Source organism: Cololabis saira, chromosome 3, assembly GCF_033807715.1.
Source record: "Cololabis saira isolate AMF1-May2022 chromosome 3, fColSai1.1, whole genome shotgun sequence".
NCBI classification, from domain to species: domain Eukaryota; kingdom Metazoa; phylum Chordata; class Actinopteri; order Beloniformes; family Belonidae; genus Cololabis; species Cololabis saira.
Genome location: NC_084589.1, coordinates 17,947,465 through 17,962,657, shown reverse-complemented (window position 1 = coordinate 17,962,657; position 15,193 = coordinate 17,947,465). Strand labels below are relative to the sequence as shown.

At 42.1% G+C, this 15,193-nt stretch overlaps 1 protein-coding gene across 2 annotated transcripts in view; it reads left to right on the top strand.

Annotated features, from left to right (window-relative positions):
* Positions 1-15,193, top strand: part of grb10b (growth factor receptor-bound protein 10b) — a 91,901-nt gene that overhangs the window by 39,895 nt on the left and 36,813 nt on the right. For both annotated transcript variants that reach the window (XM_061716396.1, XM_061716394.1), the window contains exons 4-5: positions 9,905-10,184; positions 13,302-13,443. In XM_061716396.1, the coding sequence (XP_061572380.1) occupies positions 9,905-10,184; positions 13,302-13,443 (422 nt within the window). The remainder of the gene's footprint in view (positions 1-9,904; positions 10,185-13,301; positions 13,444-15,193) is intronic.

Below are 15,193 nucleotides of genomic sequence, written 5' to 3'. Positions count from 1 at the left end.
CGCTGTCAGAGTCACGTTCAGTGCCGTGCGGTGCCTCGGAAATGCACGCTTTTGCAAAAGCTCGCAAAATAATCCCAGCAGACACGTTAGCCCACGCATCAACAATCAATCTGCAAACTGTGGCATAAAAAAAAACAAAATACGCCGTACCCTACGCCGTAGGCTGCGTCTATTTAACGCGGACCTAATGCCGCGTTCCATTTATCCTCGGAAGTGGGGATTTCCCAGTCCCCAGTCGGAATTTTCAACTGGAACGCCCCTCGAAGTGGGGTTTCCCACTGGGAAAGTGGGAGAGTCTTCACCACCTCCGAGTTACCATTCCAAGATGGCTGCCATTCCCAGTTCCCACTTCCGATTTCCGAGGTAAATGGAACGCGGCATAAACTCCGAGGCCGGCAGACAGAAATCTCTAAATTTCGGAGCAAATTTCTTAACAGGCGTAGCTACAACTGTTTGATTTCATCTATTAAACCAACATCTTCCTAAATGATTTATTTCAGCCGGCGTGATTCTCAACAGAGCAGCGTCCCAGAGAGAGTTTCTCTCCCGGGGCTGACGCAGCAGCTTGACCCGGCGGACACGTCTCTTCTCGGGCTGTGAGCTGAGGTTGCTCCCCGGGGGCGGCGGCTCTTCTCATCTCCGAAAACATCGGGTCAAATTTCTTAACAGGCGTTATTTGGATAAACTGAGCCCCGGTTGTGGATCTTAAGGTTACCTTTATACCTGAAAAAATATTAAAACTTAATAAAGTGCCATATTAACAGCGCTACAGCTGAAATTAAAACAGCTTTTGGCTCTCAGCTTCCTGATCAGGTTAGGGATGAAAACGAGGGGGAGTAGGAGAAATGGGACAGGCACCTGGGCCAAGTGCCCTAGATCTCAAGTGCCCTAAAATCTCCCCCTTCTTTTTTAGGGGTTAGGGAAGAAAAGAAGTGCGAGTGGAGAAAAGAAGGGCGAGTGAAGGAGAATTGGGATTGGCCCTTAGAATGCACTTTTTCTTGTTGTTAAGCGGAGGTCAACCGGAAGTGGCTCTTTGTTGAAATGGTTACCATGGTTACCTCGGGTACAGCGCCACCTAGCGTCACGGAGTCAGCCATGCTCTGGTTACAGTGGTTTATTCAATCTGATTCAGTCTGATCTCAGAACAGCATGTGTAATCAGATAAGTTGATCCAATCTTCTGCATGTCATTATCTGATCAGATCTCCAACCACCTTGAATCGCTGCATGTGCACGTACTGAGTGACTTCTGCTACCCAAATATTGCCTTTTAAGCCAAAAAAATAGATTTTTTTAAACAAAATATTCCCCTTTGGATTTGTAAGAGAGAAATCAAACATTACTTTCTTTAGCAGTGCAAAGCAGAGGAAAATAAGTTGGGGGGGAGATGAAAACATAGAAAGAAAACATCAAATTAAATGATGTTAATCTTCTGAGACTGAGGTGAAAAGGGCTTTGGTTAGGATTTGAGGAACTGTTGTTACTTTATTATGGGACATTCCTCCACAGCATGGACTTGCAGTGACATAGCGTAGCTAGAACTGCCGGTTCAGGGTTACCTGAGCCAGCATGAACTATAAGCTTATTGTAAAAAGAAAGTTTTAAATCCTAATCTTAAAGTGCATAACTGGTTCCAGAAGTGGAGCCTGATAGAGAAAGACTGTGTCTTCCCATCCACTATTAGAAACTCTACTAATAAAAGTAAATGTGCCATTTGAGAGCAAAGATCTCCGTTTCCCAGAGGATCTTGTCAGACTTGGTGATGTATTTTAGATTAGCTGGGGAACTTTCTATCTTGATGAAAATAAACAATTGTAATAAAGCCAATAAACATATTAATAGATGCGTTTCCAGAATTGATTGACTCTGTTTAGTCTATGCATCCAAGCAATGGTGACAACCAGCAGCATAATGAGGGAATTTTCTTTGCATTGATATAATTCCGCCTCGACATGAGCTGTGTAATCAAACTGGAGAGGCGTTTCCATGGTGGAAGTATCTTGTTTTTTTATGATTTGATACAAATTTGGTAGCACAGTGTCTTAGTTATTAGTACTGTTGCCACACAGCTAGAAGGTTCTTGTTTAACATCCTAGCTGCTTGTTTTACATCCTAGCTGGGTGGTATTTGAATGTTCTCGCCATACTTTTGTATTTTGTGTTTTTTCTAAATTGACCTTAGGAGTGAGCGTGTGTGGATTCTGTCACTGTGACTGGCATCATGTCCACACCGTACTCATGACTTTTACCTATCGACAGGCGGGAAAACCTCCAGCAAGCCCCTGTGATTTGTCAGTGCTCTGCAACTTTGCTTTGAAAAACAATTTAGGAGGCTTAATATCTTTCCAATGTGAGTGAAAAGTTATATTCTGGTTATCCTGGACAGAGAAGCCAAAACAAAACACAGAAAGAGTATGATTTACTGTGAGACTTGGTATATTGTACAAACAAACGTCCTTAATGGATTAAATACGTCAACCTTGAATCTGCTTAAAATGTAGCACTGGTTTTTGCAAAGTAGACCTGGAGTCTTACCCACTGTGTTGTCTTCAGAGGTCAGTGGTGACGCTTAATAGCACCACTTTTTTCTCGGCATTTAGAAGTATACACATACCCACTTGAGATTAACTGCTGGTTCGGGATCTCGTAGCGAAGCTCCAAATGTTTTATCACACAACTAAACCCCAAATTCTTTACAATTGAAAGTGGTTGTTCGTCTAGTTCTATGAATTCAATAACTTTTTTCATTATCAGCCTTGCTTTGGTACTGTCTGCAGGGACTTTCTGGCGCTTCCCAATAAAACTTTGTGACATTTGTTGTTGTTGCTTACTTTTCTGCTTTATGCTGGTTGCCTACACAAAGTCAGCCTACTTATTGCTTTTTAAAAATGCTTCATCAAGTTGGTGGTGTTGAATCTTGCCGTGCTGCTGCCACCCCTTGAGACTTTCATGCTGCATAAATCACACTCTGCTGTTTTACTTTTGTCTTCCTACCTTAAAATAACTCCACACCACCTACACAACCACAACGTTACTACCTGCAAAAACGCAACATAGGGTTCGTTAGAAAAATAAAATAAAACAAAAACCAACCGGGTAGATCGGCAAACAGACAGAATAAAAGATTATATGGTCGAACGGATAGAAAAATAGACAGATCAGCAGGGAGAAACGGAAAGACAAGACAAGACAAGTTATACTCACACAGGCTGACGAGACATAGGCACAAACAATCAGGGCGGCTGGGAACAAGCGAAGCTAAACGGTCTCAACCACAGACTGTATATAAGAATGGACCAAGCATTTGGTCACGTGACCCACACGGTTTTGAAGCGAAAAGTTTTTCTTTTCATGGGACCCAGCCATGTTGCTCAGCAAGCTAACCAGAACACGCCCACGGCATGTCAATCAAAGGTAGCTTTGCTCCCAGCTACTTCAGCCGAACCTTGGGTATAAAATGTAACATGTCATCAATGACTGTTGCATTTAGCCGACACAAGGTTCATACAAACGGGTGGTTGCTTTGCGTGGTAGCGTGATGATTACCCATGAGGAAGTGATAAGGGCCACCGATTCCTCCAGCCGAATGCCAGTCAATTATATTACAAAGAAATGTACCGCTTGATTTAAACTCTCCTGGCGTGGTTTAACCCCCATCTCATCAGAGTGGTCATGGGTGTGAACTCAAACGATCGAGACTGAAATAATTATTTTAACCAGAATGTAAATATGTTTATTTCTGATCTAAAGTTGGACATTTTAACATGGTAGTCAATAAGAGATTTGCCCCCTTTTGCAGCCAGTGTCTAGCGGTCAGCCCAGGAACTGCAACAAAACTTATTTCAACATGAGACTCAATGCAGAAGAAAGATGTTTGGCGCTTGTTGCGAACGTTCACACACATTTCCTGCTTGTAGTTCAGAGTAATGGAGGCGATGTTATCGGAAAGCTTTCTTACTTATACTTTAATTTTGGCCAACATTTAGATCAGTCCATCTTTAATTTATTTATACATTGTTTTTAACATTCTTATGAAGGTTGAATTGACATTGAAATCATGAAGTTTGCAGTACAAAAAAGTGTGTTCGGTGATGGGATTCCCTGCACACAGACTCCACCTGAAGCTTGAAGCTCAAAGCTCAGCATGTCATCAACTGCATAGCAGAGACCGTCACCTGCTCAGCAGCCTGGGGAGGAATTATCACTGGAGGGATGACCTCAGGATTTCTCCTTAAATCTACAATCCTCTTCTTAGGTTTTAGATACTTTTATGCCTAAGAAGGATGACGTACAGCAGACAGTGAAATCCTCTAATGCAGGCTATGATCAGGGTCTTCAGGTAGTGAGATGATCACTGAATCATCGGCAGACTTAAAAATGTAATGCCGCTGGATTTGGCGCTGCCATGTGTTCATGGACGACGCAAGTAAAAGACCCCAGATCATCATGTTAGCTAAACATTCTAAATATGGCTCATCCTCACTGTCTTGTTGCAAAAAATGAAATAGAATAAAAGACCAGCATTGCTGTTATTGGTTTATTCCTGACCTTAATGTGAAGCTGAATGCAGCCAATCAGCTGAAAGATTATTGATAAAAATATCTCAAGTGCCTCTACACCCTCAAAGTGTGTGTGAATGATGTTCGATAGAGTTCTTCATCAACTCCACCATAAGACCAGCATGAAAACTGAAAAAAGGTTTCAGTATTCAGTAACAAATCCCATCCATCGTATCAATGCAGTGATAATCTGATGGCACTGCTGTGTAACTTAACTAGTTATGACCTCAGGTGTGCAAATAAAAGGACCTACATTTTCCAGTAATTCAGATTTCACCTTTGCAGGGGGAGAGCCTACATGGAATAGACTATTATGTAAATGTAGAGTATTTACACTGGTACCATTTGGCATCTGCTGTACAAGGACAACTTTGACGTTGAGTTTTTTTGCTCCAATTAGCAACTCAAAGTTTTTTGGATTACAGGCCACATTCATTCAGCATTTTTTATTATATAAAACAGCTTCTGAATCTCATCCGCAGTCACACGCTGATGACTCCATGTGTGTCAGATGTGGACTGGTAGAACTGGGGCTTGAACTACCAACAGAGCTTTACATCTGTTGCTTGCAGCAAGGAGAAATGGAGTCAGCAAGGACAGAGGAGTCCCAATAAGAACTTTCTCCACGAGGGGAGATCTAGAGTCTAGTGCGTACAGGTGTTGAGGATGTTGAGCGACAAAGAGGCTTGCTGCAAACAAATGGAGAGAGCGCTGAATAAAGAAGTACAGCACCGTGATTAAAAGGATGTGTCAGACACTGTGAGAATATTTCAGTGTAGATCAGCACGGTGCATAGCAGCTGACAGGCCACAAACATATTAAAATTAAGACTGTGGGAAAATAAGACGGATTCCATTTGAATAATCGAGTCTTCCTTTATTGCTTCCATGGTTCCCCTCAAACACGCCTCAGTCTCTCCCTGTTTTCCTCTCATCGCTCCTTTCTTTTCTTTCAAAGTCTGTTCTCCCTTCCTGTACCCCCCCTTGTTTTCTTTAGACCCTCTCACTCCCTCCCGCCCCTTTTGGAGGCTCGGCCCTCGGTGGGTGTGTGTGCTGTCACCGGGGGTATTGTACTCACAGTGCCGAGCCACGCTTTACAGTGTACTTTCTCTGGCGATACTCCCACCGATCCCTTTCAATGGAAAGGCCTCAGCTGGGCTTGTAATCAGAGGCATTTGATTCCCATTGTGTGCCTCCTATGTGTTTGTGTGTAGGTGTGTGTTCAATTGATGCACTGTATACGTCCAACCCTTACATTAGTCTTTTCTACATGAAAGTAGCTCCTTCTTTTTTTGCTTTGAGCTAGAGGGGATGAATTAAAATAAAAGCACAGACTAGTTTCCTGGGTTAAGGAGAGCCACATGGCTCAACCATCAGTACATTGGTCTCGTTTTGGCCACGTCTCGCTCACTAATGATCAACGATATTCAATACAGATTTGCTACAGATTCTCACCAGACTAGACACGTTCACAGTTTATTACCGTTTTAAGTGTGGCTTGGAAAATCAGGCTGTATTAAACCTCATGTTTCACTGTTTGTGGATGATTAAGGGAGGACGGAGGATCTAACCATGTGAGTGGGGAGGGGGAGTACAGGGAGTCCTACTGTGGAATCCATGCATGGACTGCAACCATGGAGCTCACATAGAAAACCACGAAGCACCAGGAAGTTTGAATAATTTTGCTTTAAGAAACATTTCTCTTTTGCATCAATAGTGTTTAAGACGACAGGATTCAGGACAGTCACCTTTTCTGAAAAGAAAAGCTTTATCTCGTTAAAGCCTTTGCTGTTGAATGAGGTGTTTTACAACAGTCAGCATCCTTTCTGCTCGATAAAACAAGTTTAAATTCCTTGGTCACACGCTATTTTTTTAATCCCCATTACATTTATAGATTATCGCATAACCCCAGTTTGCCATCTGTTAATGCTCTTATCTGCTGCTGCTGTGTCCATGACTTTTTTGTTATGTAAACTTCTGTTCCAGGCACAAGATGATGAAATGGAAGTTCAGGGGACTGTGAACTTTACACCTAGATTTCAAATCTACGCTACATGTGCCAGCAATGTCCAAAACAGTGAAGAGAAATATGGTTCTGTATTTGGTGACTGGAAGCAACAGCTGCTAAACTCTCATTGACGACAGATGTGTCTGTGTGCTGTTAAAATGGCCCATGACCAAAAGACAGAAAAGTATCACAAAAAAAAGAGACGGTACAAACTAAAGATATTTCAAGTTTTTTCTGGTCGACTAAATGTTTGAACAGCAAACTTTTTATCCCTTTGTGCTTTTTTCCACTGATGATACCAAAGAAATAAAAGTCTTCAGTTCCTATATAGTCCCATACTTTCTGCTTTCACTTTGTGTTTCAAAGTTCCCCGTACATTCCCTGCTAAGGACAAGTCAGGACTGCTGGAAGTCCAGACCGTTAACTGTACTCTCCTCTTCCTCTGTGGTGCTTTCGTATCGCGTGCAGACTGCAGTTCTGCATCGTCTTGTTGAAAAATGCATGGACATGTCTGCAAAAGATGTCCTCCTGATATCAGCATGTGCTGCTGTAAAATCCCAGTGTACATTTCTGCATCAATGCTCCCATCACACAAGTGTAACTTACCTTTGCCAAGGGCACTGGTGCAACCCCATACCACCACAGAAGCTGACTTTTGGACTGGTTCCTGATTACAATTTGGATGGTCCAATACATGTTTGATCTGGAGCACATGATGCCCATTTCTTCAAAAAAAAAACCCGACCACAGTCCATTTCCACTGTGTGATGGTCCTTTCCAGAGATGTTAATGCCGCCTCCGGACAAGATTAACAAAACCTTTCTTCATATATATGGTTACATTTTTAATGGCATTTGAGAGTGCAGCTCTGTAGTGTAGTGCTCGCTAAAGGTTATTTCTTACATTGTTTTTAAACAGTGAAATTATTCTTTTCGAACATGTGTGAAGACAGTGAAGATCATCTGTCCATCTTTGCTCCTCATTACAATCACCCATTGACATTACTGGTTTGCAACAACAGAATATTTTCGTTAACGTTCTCACCGACCACTTAAATTGTCACCAAACCCGCTCTTTTAAAATTGTGTCTCAGGCCTGAAATGCAGAAACGGATGCAAATGAGCAAATTAAATTAGGCTGATGTCGCTGGAATAATGCAAGGCCAAGTGGACTGTGACCGGCGTGCGTTTTCTGGGTATCAGAAACGTTGTTTTCTGAACTCTGTGTTAAACAGTGACATGCTGAGTGGCTGCCTCCCGGTTTAAAGCTTTATTGCCTCAGATCCTGTGCGTGCCTGCTTCCTCACCCTGCAAGTTGTGAGTGTCATCAAGCTGTCTGCCTGATGCCAGGGAACATGACACATGGCCTCGGCTGCTCGATGGTGATACACACATTTGTTTTTGTGATCATATGACTGATAGTGACGCACAAATGTTACATCCAGGCGTGTGATTGGGGGTGGGGGTGTTGTTCCTTTGTGTGCAAACAACTCTCCTCATCCCCTCCAGAGGCCAAAGTAGGTCAGAATGTATTTTCCCTCATTAGCTGGAGGGGGCCCGTCTCACCTACTGACAATGATAGATGAGCTGTTGACCTGTTCAAGGTATAAGTTATTTGAGCAACTTTATTGCTTTTAATGTACAGTACATCTTGTCTTCACAGCAAGCATTAGGCTTGTTTTATTAAGCCAGAAGGGAGAGAAAAACTTATAGTTGATTCTTTTTTTCAACTTTTTTAATAATTGCTGCATTTTAGTTTTATGCTTTTCTTTTCTTAAAAGTGCCTTACTCCGTTCTTAGCCTTCTGTCTGGCCTCGTATGTACCGTGTGTCCTTTGGTATATAGCTCTTTAGCTCCCCAGGCTATCTGTAAGTAGCTGCTCCAGCTTACCTGTCACTATTAATACCTACAGATTAACCACCTGTGATTCACAGGCACTCGTGATACGGCTACCTGACACGTTTTCGGGAAAAGCTCCTCAAAGATGACATTTGAGTTTAAGCTGGTAGCTGCAAATGGAGAATGCAGATATTTACTAGCCTGCAGTCCTGTAGTTCCTGCTGTTGCTGTTCCCACAGACACAGTTTTTTTTCAGAAAAAGAAAGAAAACTGGTGGATCACCACAGGAAACTATTTTTTTTCCCTTCTTCTTCCTCTGGTCTTGAGGGCTCACTTTGAACCCCCTCAGCCCCTTTTAAAACTTTACATCAATCAAACTGCTGTTTGTGTTTCCAAAGTTAGCTCTCCGCTGAGCCTTGGGACTTTTGGCTGCTCAAGAGTGGCATGACACACGCATGACACTTGGATCACCTCGCGTGATCCAGCTGTCAGCTGTCCTGCACCCTGCGCTGCAGGGATGCCGCAGGAGTCGTATGTAGCACATTCTTAACCCTGTAATTGTGACTTGCAGGGACACAAAAAAAACTAAGAAATGCCCAAAGAGCTTGACATCAATACAAGATTAATGTAACTATTTTTTTAATTCCCAATTTATATCATCAGTTATTAAGGATTTTGTTGTTGTGCATGTTAGTCTAAAAGTAACTAAATTGTGACATTGCAAGGAAGTAAGTAATAATGGTCCTGTATTCTCCAGTTTGGATAGATATTTTAAAACCTTTCTAACCATTCTGTTCAAGCTGTCAGATGTATAATTAATTTATTTAATATCATTTGTCAGTAGTGTTATGTGGCTGGAAGGTCGTGTCTCTCACAACTAGAGCTTGTCTCCCCCTTGTGGTGGTACAAGAGTGTAGTTGAGCAATTTGATGATGAAGTCATAAGCTTTCGTTTCATAATGAAAAATGAGTACTGCTTCTGATTGCATTTCAAAAACACCAAAGTTAGGCATCTTCTTTACCCAGATGATGAAATTTTTATAGCATGAAGCAATTAAACGAGTCTCCTTGTAACTGAAAATGCACTTCTTGAATTCAAGTGTGCCTAGAGGTTTTTCAAACAGCTTTGAGGACTGATTCTTCCTCTGAAAAAATTCCACATCTCATTTTTAAAGACATTCAAAAGCTGAATGTTTGAAATGTGGTGAATTCAGAGCAGATGCTTGCTTGTGTGCTCTGAACCCCAAAGGGAAGAGTTGAAACGTGTAATAGGAAGCATAATGCATGTTGTGATGAAAGTCTTTCCAATTGAGCACTGAAAAAAACTGGTTACGCATCAGTACATGTGTCTTTGTGTTGTCTTGTGACTTTCTGTCCAAAAGTTCTCTTTTCACTTTTTAATTCATTTTGTATGAGTATGGTCTAAGCATCTGCAAGTCTTCCTAGGATTTTTCTCCCCATATACGTTTCTTTGGCTCATGTGTTCTTTCTCACCTCTTTCAGAAGATGACGTAGACTTAGAGGCCCTGGTGAATGATATGAACTCTTCCCTGGAGAGCCTGTACTCCTCCTGCAGTGGCCAGCAGACGGAGTCCACCCCGTTGCTGCACAACGGACGGACCTCTTCCTCGCACCTCCACCATCACACACAACACAACCAGGCACGGCAGCTTCAGCGCTCGCAGGTGTCCCCGGAGCCACCTCCCTCCTCCTCCTCGCTGTCTGCGGACCTGCCCCAGACAAGCCTCAGGAGGTCACAGCCCATGCACATCCTCGCCGTCAGGTTAGTATTTAACTGAACCCCAGAATAGATTTATTACTCAGAAGTGCTCGAAAAAGTCTACTGCATTTGTAGCGAACCAAACTCATTTGACGTTTGTTAAAGAGCCGGTGAGTTGTAATGGAGCTCTTGCTTTCATTCATTAAAATATGTGGCTGCACTGTATCAGGTCTGCCAAAGATGAGTAATCAGAACGTTGTCCAAGAAAAGAAAGGAGAAACATTGGAAAAATGCCCGAGAAAGCAGCGACTTAAGGGATCTCGTTCTCATCTCTGACCCACCTCCAACGCTCTTAATTTTGCATCTACGCAGTGCAGTTTGGTTTAGATGCATCTAAAATGGACGTTTTTTTTTGTTTTTGTTCTTCTTCATCAATAAAGAAAAAATACCAGCATCTTTGTCAGCAATGAAAAATTCTGGGGGGGATTAAAGGACAATTTTTAGTTTTCTTGGAGGCACGATTCAGATTGTTATCTTCCTCAAATGCAATTCTTGTCTTTTCTTTGTGTTTATTTTTTATTTTTTGTTGTATTTTTATTGCTCAATTATTCCCTATAACCCACGAGTGAGTGTTGGTGACCAGGGGTCAGAACCCTGAGGTCCGTGCCTTCAGCTGCTTCCCCTGGCTCATCCTACCCCATCCCACCCAACCCCGGCCCCTCCTGCCGTGGTGAGTTCACAATAGGCCGAATCCACGTTACTCATTCAGGCCCAACATTATAAGCCAGGCCTCTACCCACAAACCCCTCATGCAGGCCTAGCTCCGTCATGGGGCCCATGTGACATGCATTCAGGCAAGGACTATGAGATTACTTGATTTATTTATGTCCATCTGAGAAGAGTTTAAGGATCCTGGAATTTTGTTCATGAGTGAGGGGAGAATGGAGCTGTAAACTGACAGGCACATCGGTGCAACATCTGCGGTACATTGTAATAGTCTGCAATCCCAGGGAGCTAAACCCAATGACAAGACTGTATGTTTACGAGTCGATCCGTGCTCCTACTTTCACTTACGCTCATGAACTGTGGGTAGTGACAGAAACAATACGAGTTTTCTGTGCAGAGTTGCTGGACTCTCTCTTGGATGGAGGGTGGGAACCACAGCCCTTATAGGGACTTGGAGTAGAGCGGTTGCTCCTCTTCATTGAGAGAAGCCAGTTAAGGTGGTTTGGGCATTCTTAGGGTTTGCCCGCCACCTTACCTGGGGAGGTGTTTCTGGCATGTCCAACTGGGAGAAGGGAAGGCCCCTTGGCAGACCCAGGACAAGCTGGAGAGATTACGCCTCTCAAAAAAATAAAAAAATACTTTATTAATCCCCGAAGGCAAATTCATTGTTGTAGTAGTCATGATATAAGTCTCTTCAAAGAGTAATGGTAGAGTTTTATTGCTGTGAGCAGGAAGGATCTTCTGTAGCGGCTTGTGTTGCAGCAGATCTGAAGAAACCTCTGACTGCAGATACTCTGATGCTGAATCACTGTGTTATGTTGTGAAGAGGATACTCAGGGTTTATACTGAGGATACTCGCTTTTGTCTTTACCTTTCCCACATCCGTGTCTTGACCCATCGTTGCTTAACACATCTACGCATTTCCAACCTCCTAGCTTTGTTTTTAATGTGATATACTGTAAGCCATCTTTAATTATTTTAGATTCACTTTTATGTGCCTTCTTAATAATCTCTCATACATTTAACAAGACTCAAATAGGTTTAATCTATTTGAAAGAAGAACGGTAAATGTTTCTGTCAACCCTCAAAAAAGTGTTTTACTTAATCTATGTGTGGGTACACTGACTGAATCCATCGTTAGTTTGTTTTAGAGGACTATTCTTTGGTTTGCACCTGTTGTTTATAGGGTTTAGAGGAGTTGTTGAAAAGAACATTTAATTTGATGATTTCAACTGTTGACTTTTTTTTATTTTTCTTACAATTAACAAACAAAAAGAGAACAAATAAGTGAAAAGATAGTTGTTAGATTAATTGTGAACTAACTACTGAATAAACATTAAAAACCATTAATAATGCAGTTTCATATAGCCACAAACTCATGCAGAGCTCAGCCCCCTTTTTTCTTCTTTCCATATGTAAAGAACCAGATTTTGCAGCACTTGCTGCCCATCTTCATTCCTTCATTCTCTCTTGATAATTGGGAATAATGCTTCTTCCCTGCTTCCAGTCTGCAACCCATGGATGACCCCGTTTCTCCCTGTCGCTCCTGCTTTGCCTCAGAAAGTACCAGCAGTGGGAGAAAGTAAAAAGTTCTCATTTGTTTGAGTTTATGTCTCTAACAATTTAAAGCGCACCAAACCACACACATGCAAGGCCACACTCTCACACACATACGCACACAAAATCATTCAAAAGAAGCATATCTTTATGCATACATTACACTCAAACAGGTTCAAAGCCGAGCTGGTGTCAGTTTCAATTTTTCGCCTTCTAACTAACAGGAACTGAGGAGGATTGATCAGGTAATGAAGTATTCTGTCTTATGAGCTCTCGCTCTCTTTTCTCTCAAACACACTCACACGGACGCTCTGCCTCAAGTTCCTTTTATACAGGACTGACCTCTGGATAACCCTGTTCTCAAGCTCATAGGGGACGACTTCAAAAGGCCCGATCCTTTTTGAACTCACTGGGTTCCACAGAGAGACTGAGAGAAAGAGGCTTCTACTGTGTTGTTCCGATCTGAAGTTCACAAAGCGATCGGCCCATTTTTCAGAAGTGATTAAACTCATCTGTAAAACCAAGTAATTGCATTGCATCTGTTTAATTCAGAAACCACTTTAATCTGAAGTCTTTATTCGGTATTAATGTGTGATAAATATTACAAGAAATCAGCCAGCAGGCCGTGGGGGTCCATGCTTTCCGCTCGCCTCAGGACTTTTTCATTAAGGCCAGATCTGAGGGAAGGGGGGGCATGAGAATGCAGCGCAGCAGCGCTTTATTAATTCTAACTATCTCTCCAGCTCTTATTCAACTTCGGTCAGCAGCTCTCGTTTGAAAACATTTTTTTCTTTTCACTTTTTAAGAGGCTGTTCCAGGTCACGCCTTTGATTTCAGTAAATAACACAAGGCTGCTCATTCCATCAAGCCTCTCTGTTTTGCTTTTTTGTTGTTTAGGAGGTTGCAAGAGGAGGAGCAGCTGAGGACATCGTCTCTCCCGGCCATCCCCAACCCTTTCCCAGAGCTCTGCAGTCCAGCAAGCTCACCTGTCCTCAGTCCTGGGTCGTTGCCTCCTGGAGAGCCCTCTTCAGGCAAATATGTGAGTAACAAAAGGTTAACAAAACAACACACAAACAAACACAAAAAACAATGCACGTGGCATAGGGATGGGCGGTATGGACTAAAAAATGTATCACGATAATTTCTGGCATTTATCCTGATAACGATAAAAAAAATACCAATACAAAAACGTCATCAACGGGAATTTATCCTTCTTTCTTTCTTTCTTTCTTTCTTTCTTTCTTTCTTTCTTTCTTTCTTTCTTTCTTTCTTTCTTTCTTTCTTTCTTTCTTTCTTTCTTTCTTTCTTTCTTGCTCATTTCCTTCCCTCCTTCCTTCCCTCCTTCCTTTCCTTTTTAGGCTAATTTCTTTCTTTCTTTCTTTCTTTCTTTCTTTCTTTCTTTCTTTCTTTCTTTCTTTCTTTCTTTCTTTCTTTCTTTCTTTCACTTTCTTTCTTTCTTTCTTTCTTTCTTTCTTTCTTTCTTTCTTTCTGGCTCATTTCCTTCCTTCCTTCCTTCCTTCCTTCCTTCCTTCCTTCCTTCCTTCCTTCCTTCCTTCTTTCCTTCCTTCCTTCCTTCCTTCCTTCCTTCCTTCCTTCCTTCCTTCCTTCCTTCCTTCCTTCCTTCCTTCCTTCCTTCCTTCCTTCCTTCCTTCCTTCCTTCCTTCTTTCCTTCCTTCCTTCCTTCCTTCCTTCCTTCCTTCCTTCCTTCCTTCCTTCCTTCCTTCCTTCCTTCCTTCCTTCCTTCCTTCCTTCCTTCCTTCCTTCCTTCCTTCCTTCCTTCACGTACGTTGTGCGTGGATTTAACGCAGAACCATAAATCAGCTTTACACAAAAAACGTCATCAACGGGAATTTATCATTTTTACCGCGAGATGACAAATTCTTACCGTGGGGAATTGTTTTGACGGTTTATCGTGAACGGTAAAATATCGCCCATCCCTAACGTGGCATTGAAAACCCATGAAATATGTTGTCTGTCAGTAACAGATGAGATATTGGCTTTTTTAAAATGAACTTTTATCTTGACAACTGATTCATGTGGGACTCATGATTGCAGAATTTAAATATTGAAAATGATCTGTATTTAGCAGTCTTCATGTGTCCCATGTTTTTGCTCATCTCAAGCACTTTAATGTCCTCCATGTGGTGGTGTTGCGTAGTGTCTTTGTATGTGAAAAAGGTGAAGACTGTAGGAGCTGTGTGCGTGTGTGTGTGTGTGTGTGCGTGTGTGTGTCTGCACACATGACTACTCTTCTCTATCTCTGTGCTTACGTGCTGAAAAAGATTTAGAGAGCACTCTTTCTATTCCTGGAATGTGGACTCCCTGTTAATAGTCTGCATATGGACGCAACACGAGTTACAGCAATATTCTGGTTTACAGTAATAAGAGGGTGGACTATTTCTCATAAATGCACTCCCTGGCTGCAATCTGGGCCTGCTCTTGTCATGGCTACTGTAATACCAAACCGTACACTGCAGTTCCACTCAAGTGATTTCATGCCAAAACACAAGCCAGAGTTTTATATGACCGGCTCTGTTTTCTTGGACATCTGTTCATTGTTGGTGTAAAAACCTTGTAGCATCTTGTGAATGTCTAAAGACTTTTGAAATGTATATATGTCAATGGACATAGTTGTTGAAATAAGTTTGGAAGCTGAAATGTCTTTGCTACCTGTATGAGTGAGAAATGTATGTGGTTTCTCTGTGGGAAATTGTGTTAGGTTAAATTCAACACTTTTGTTGTTTATTTGGTAAATTGGTCAGAGACTGAGGGAATGCAGAGTGATTGTA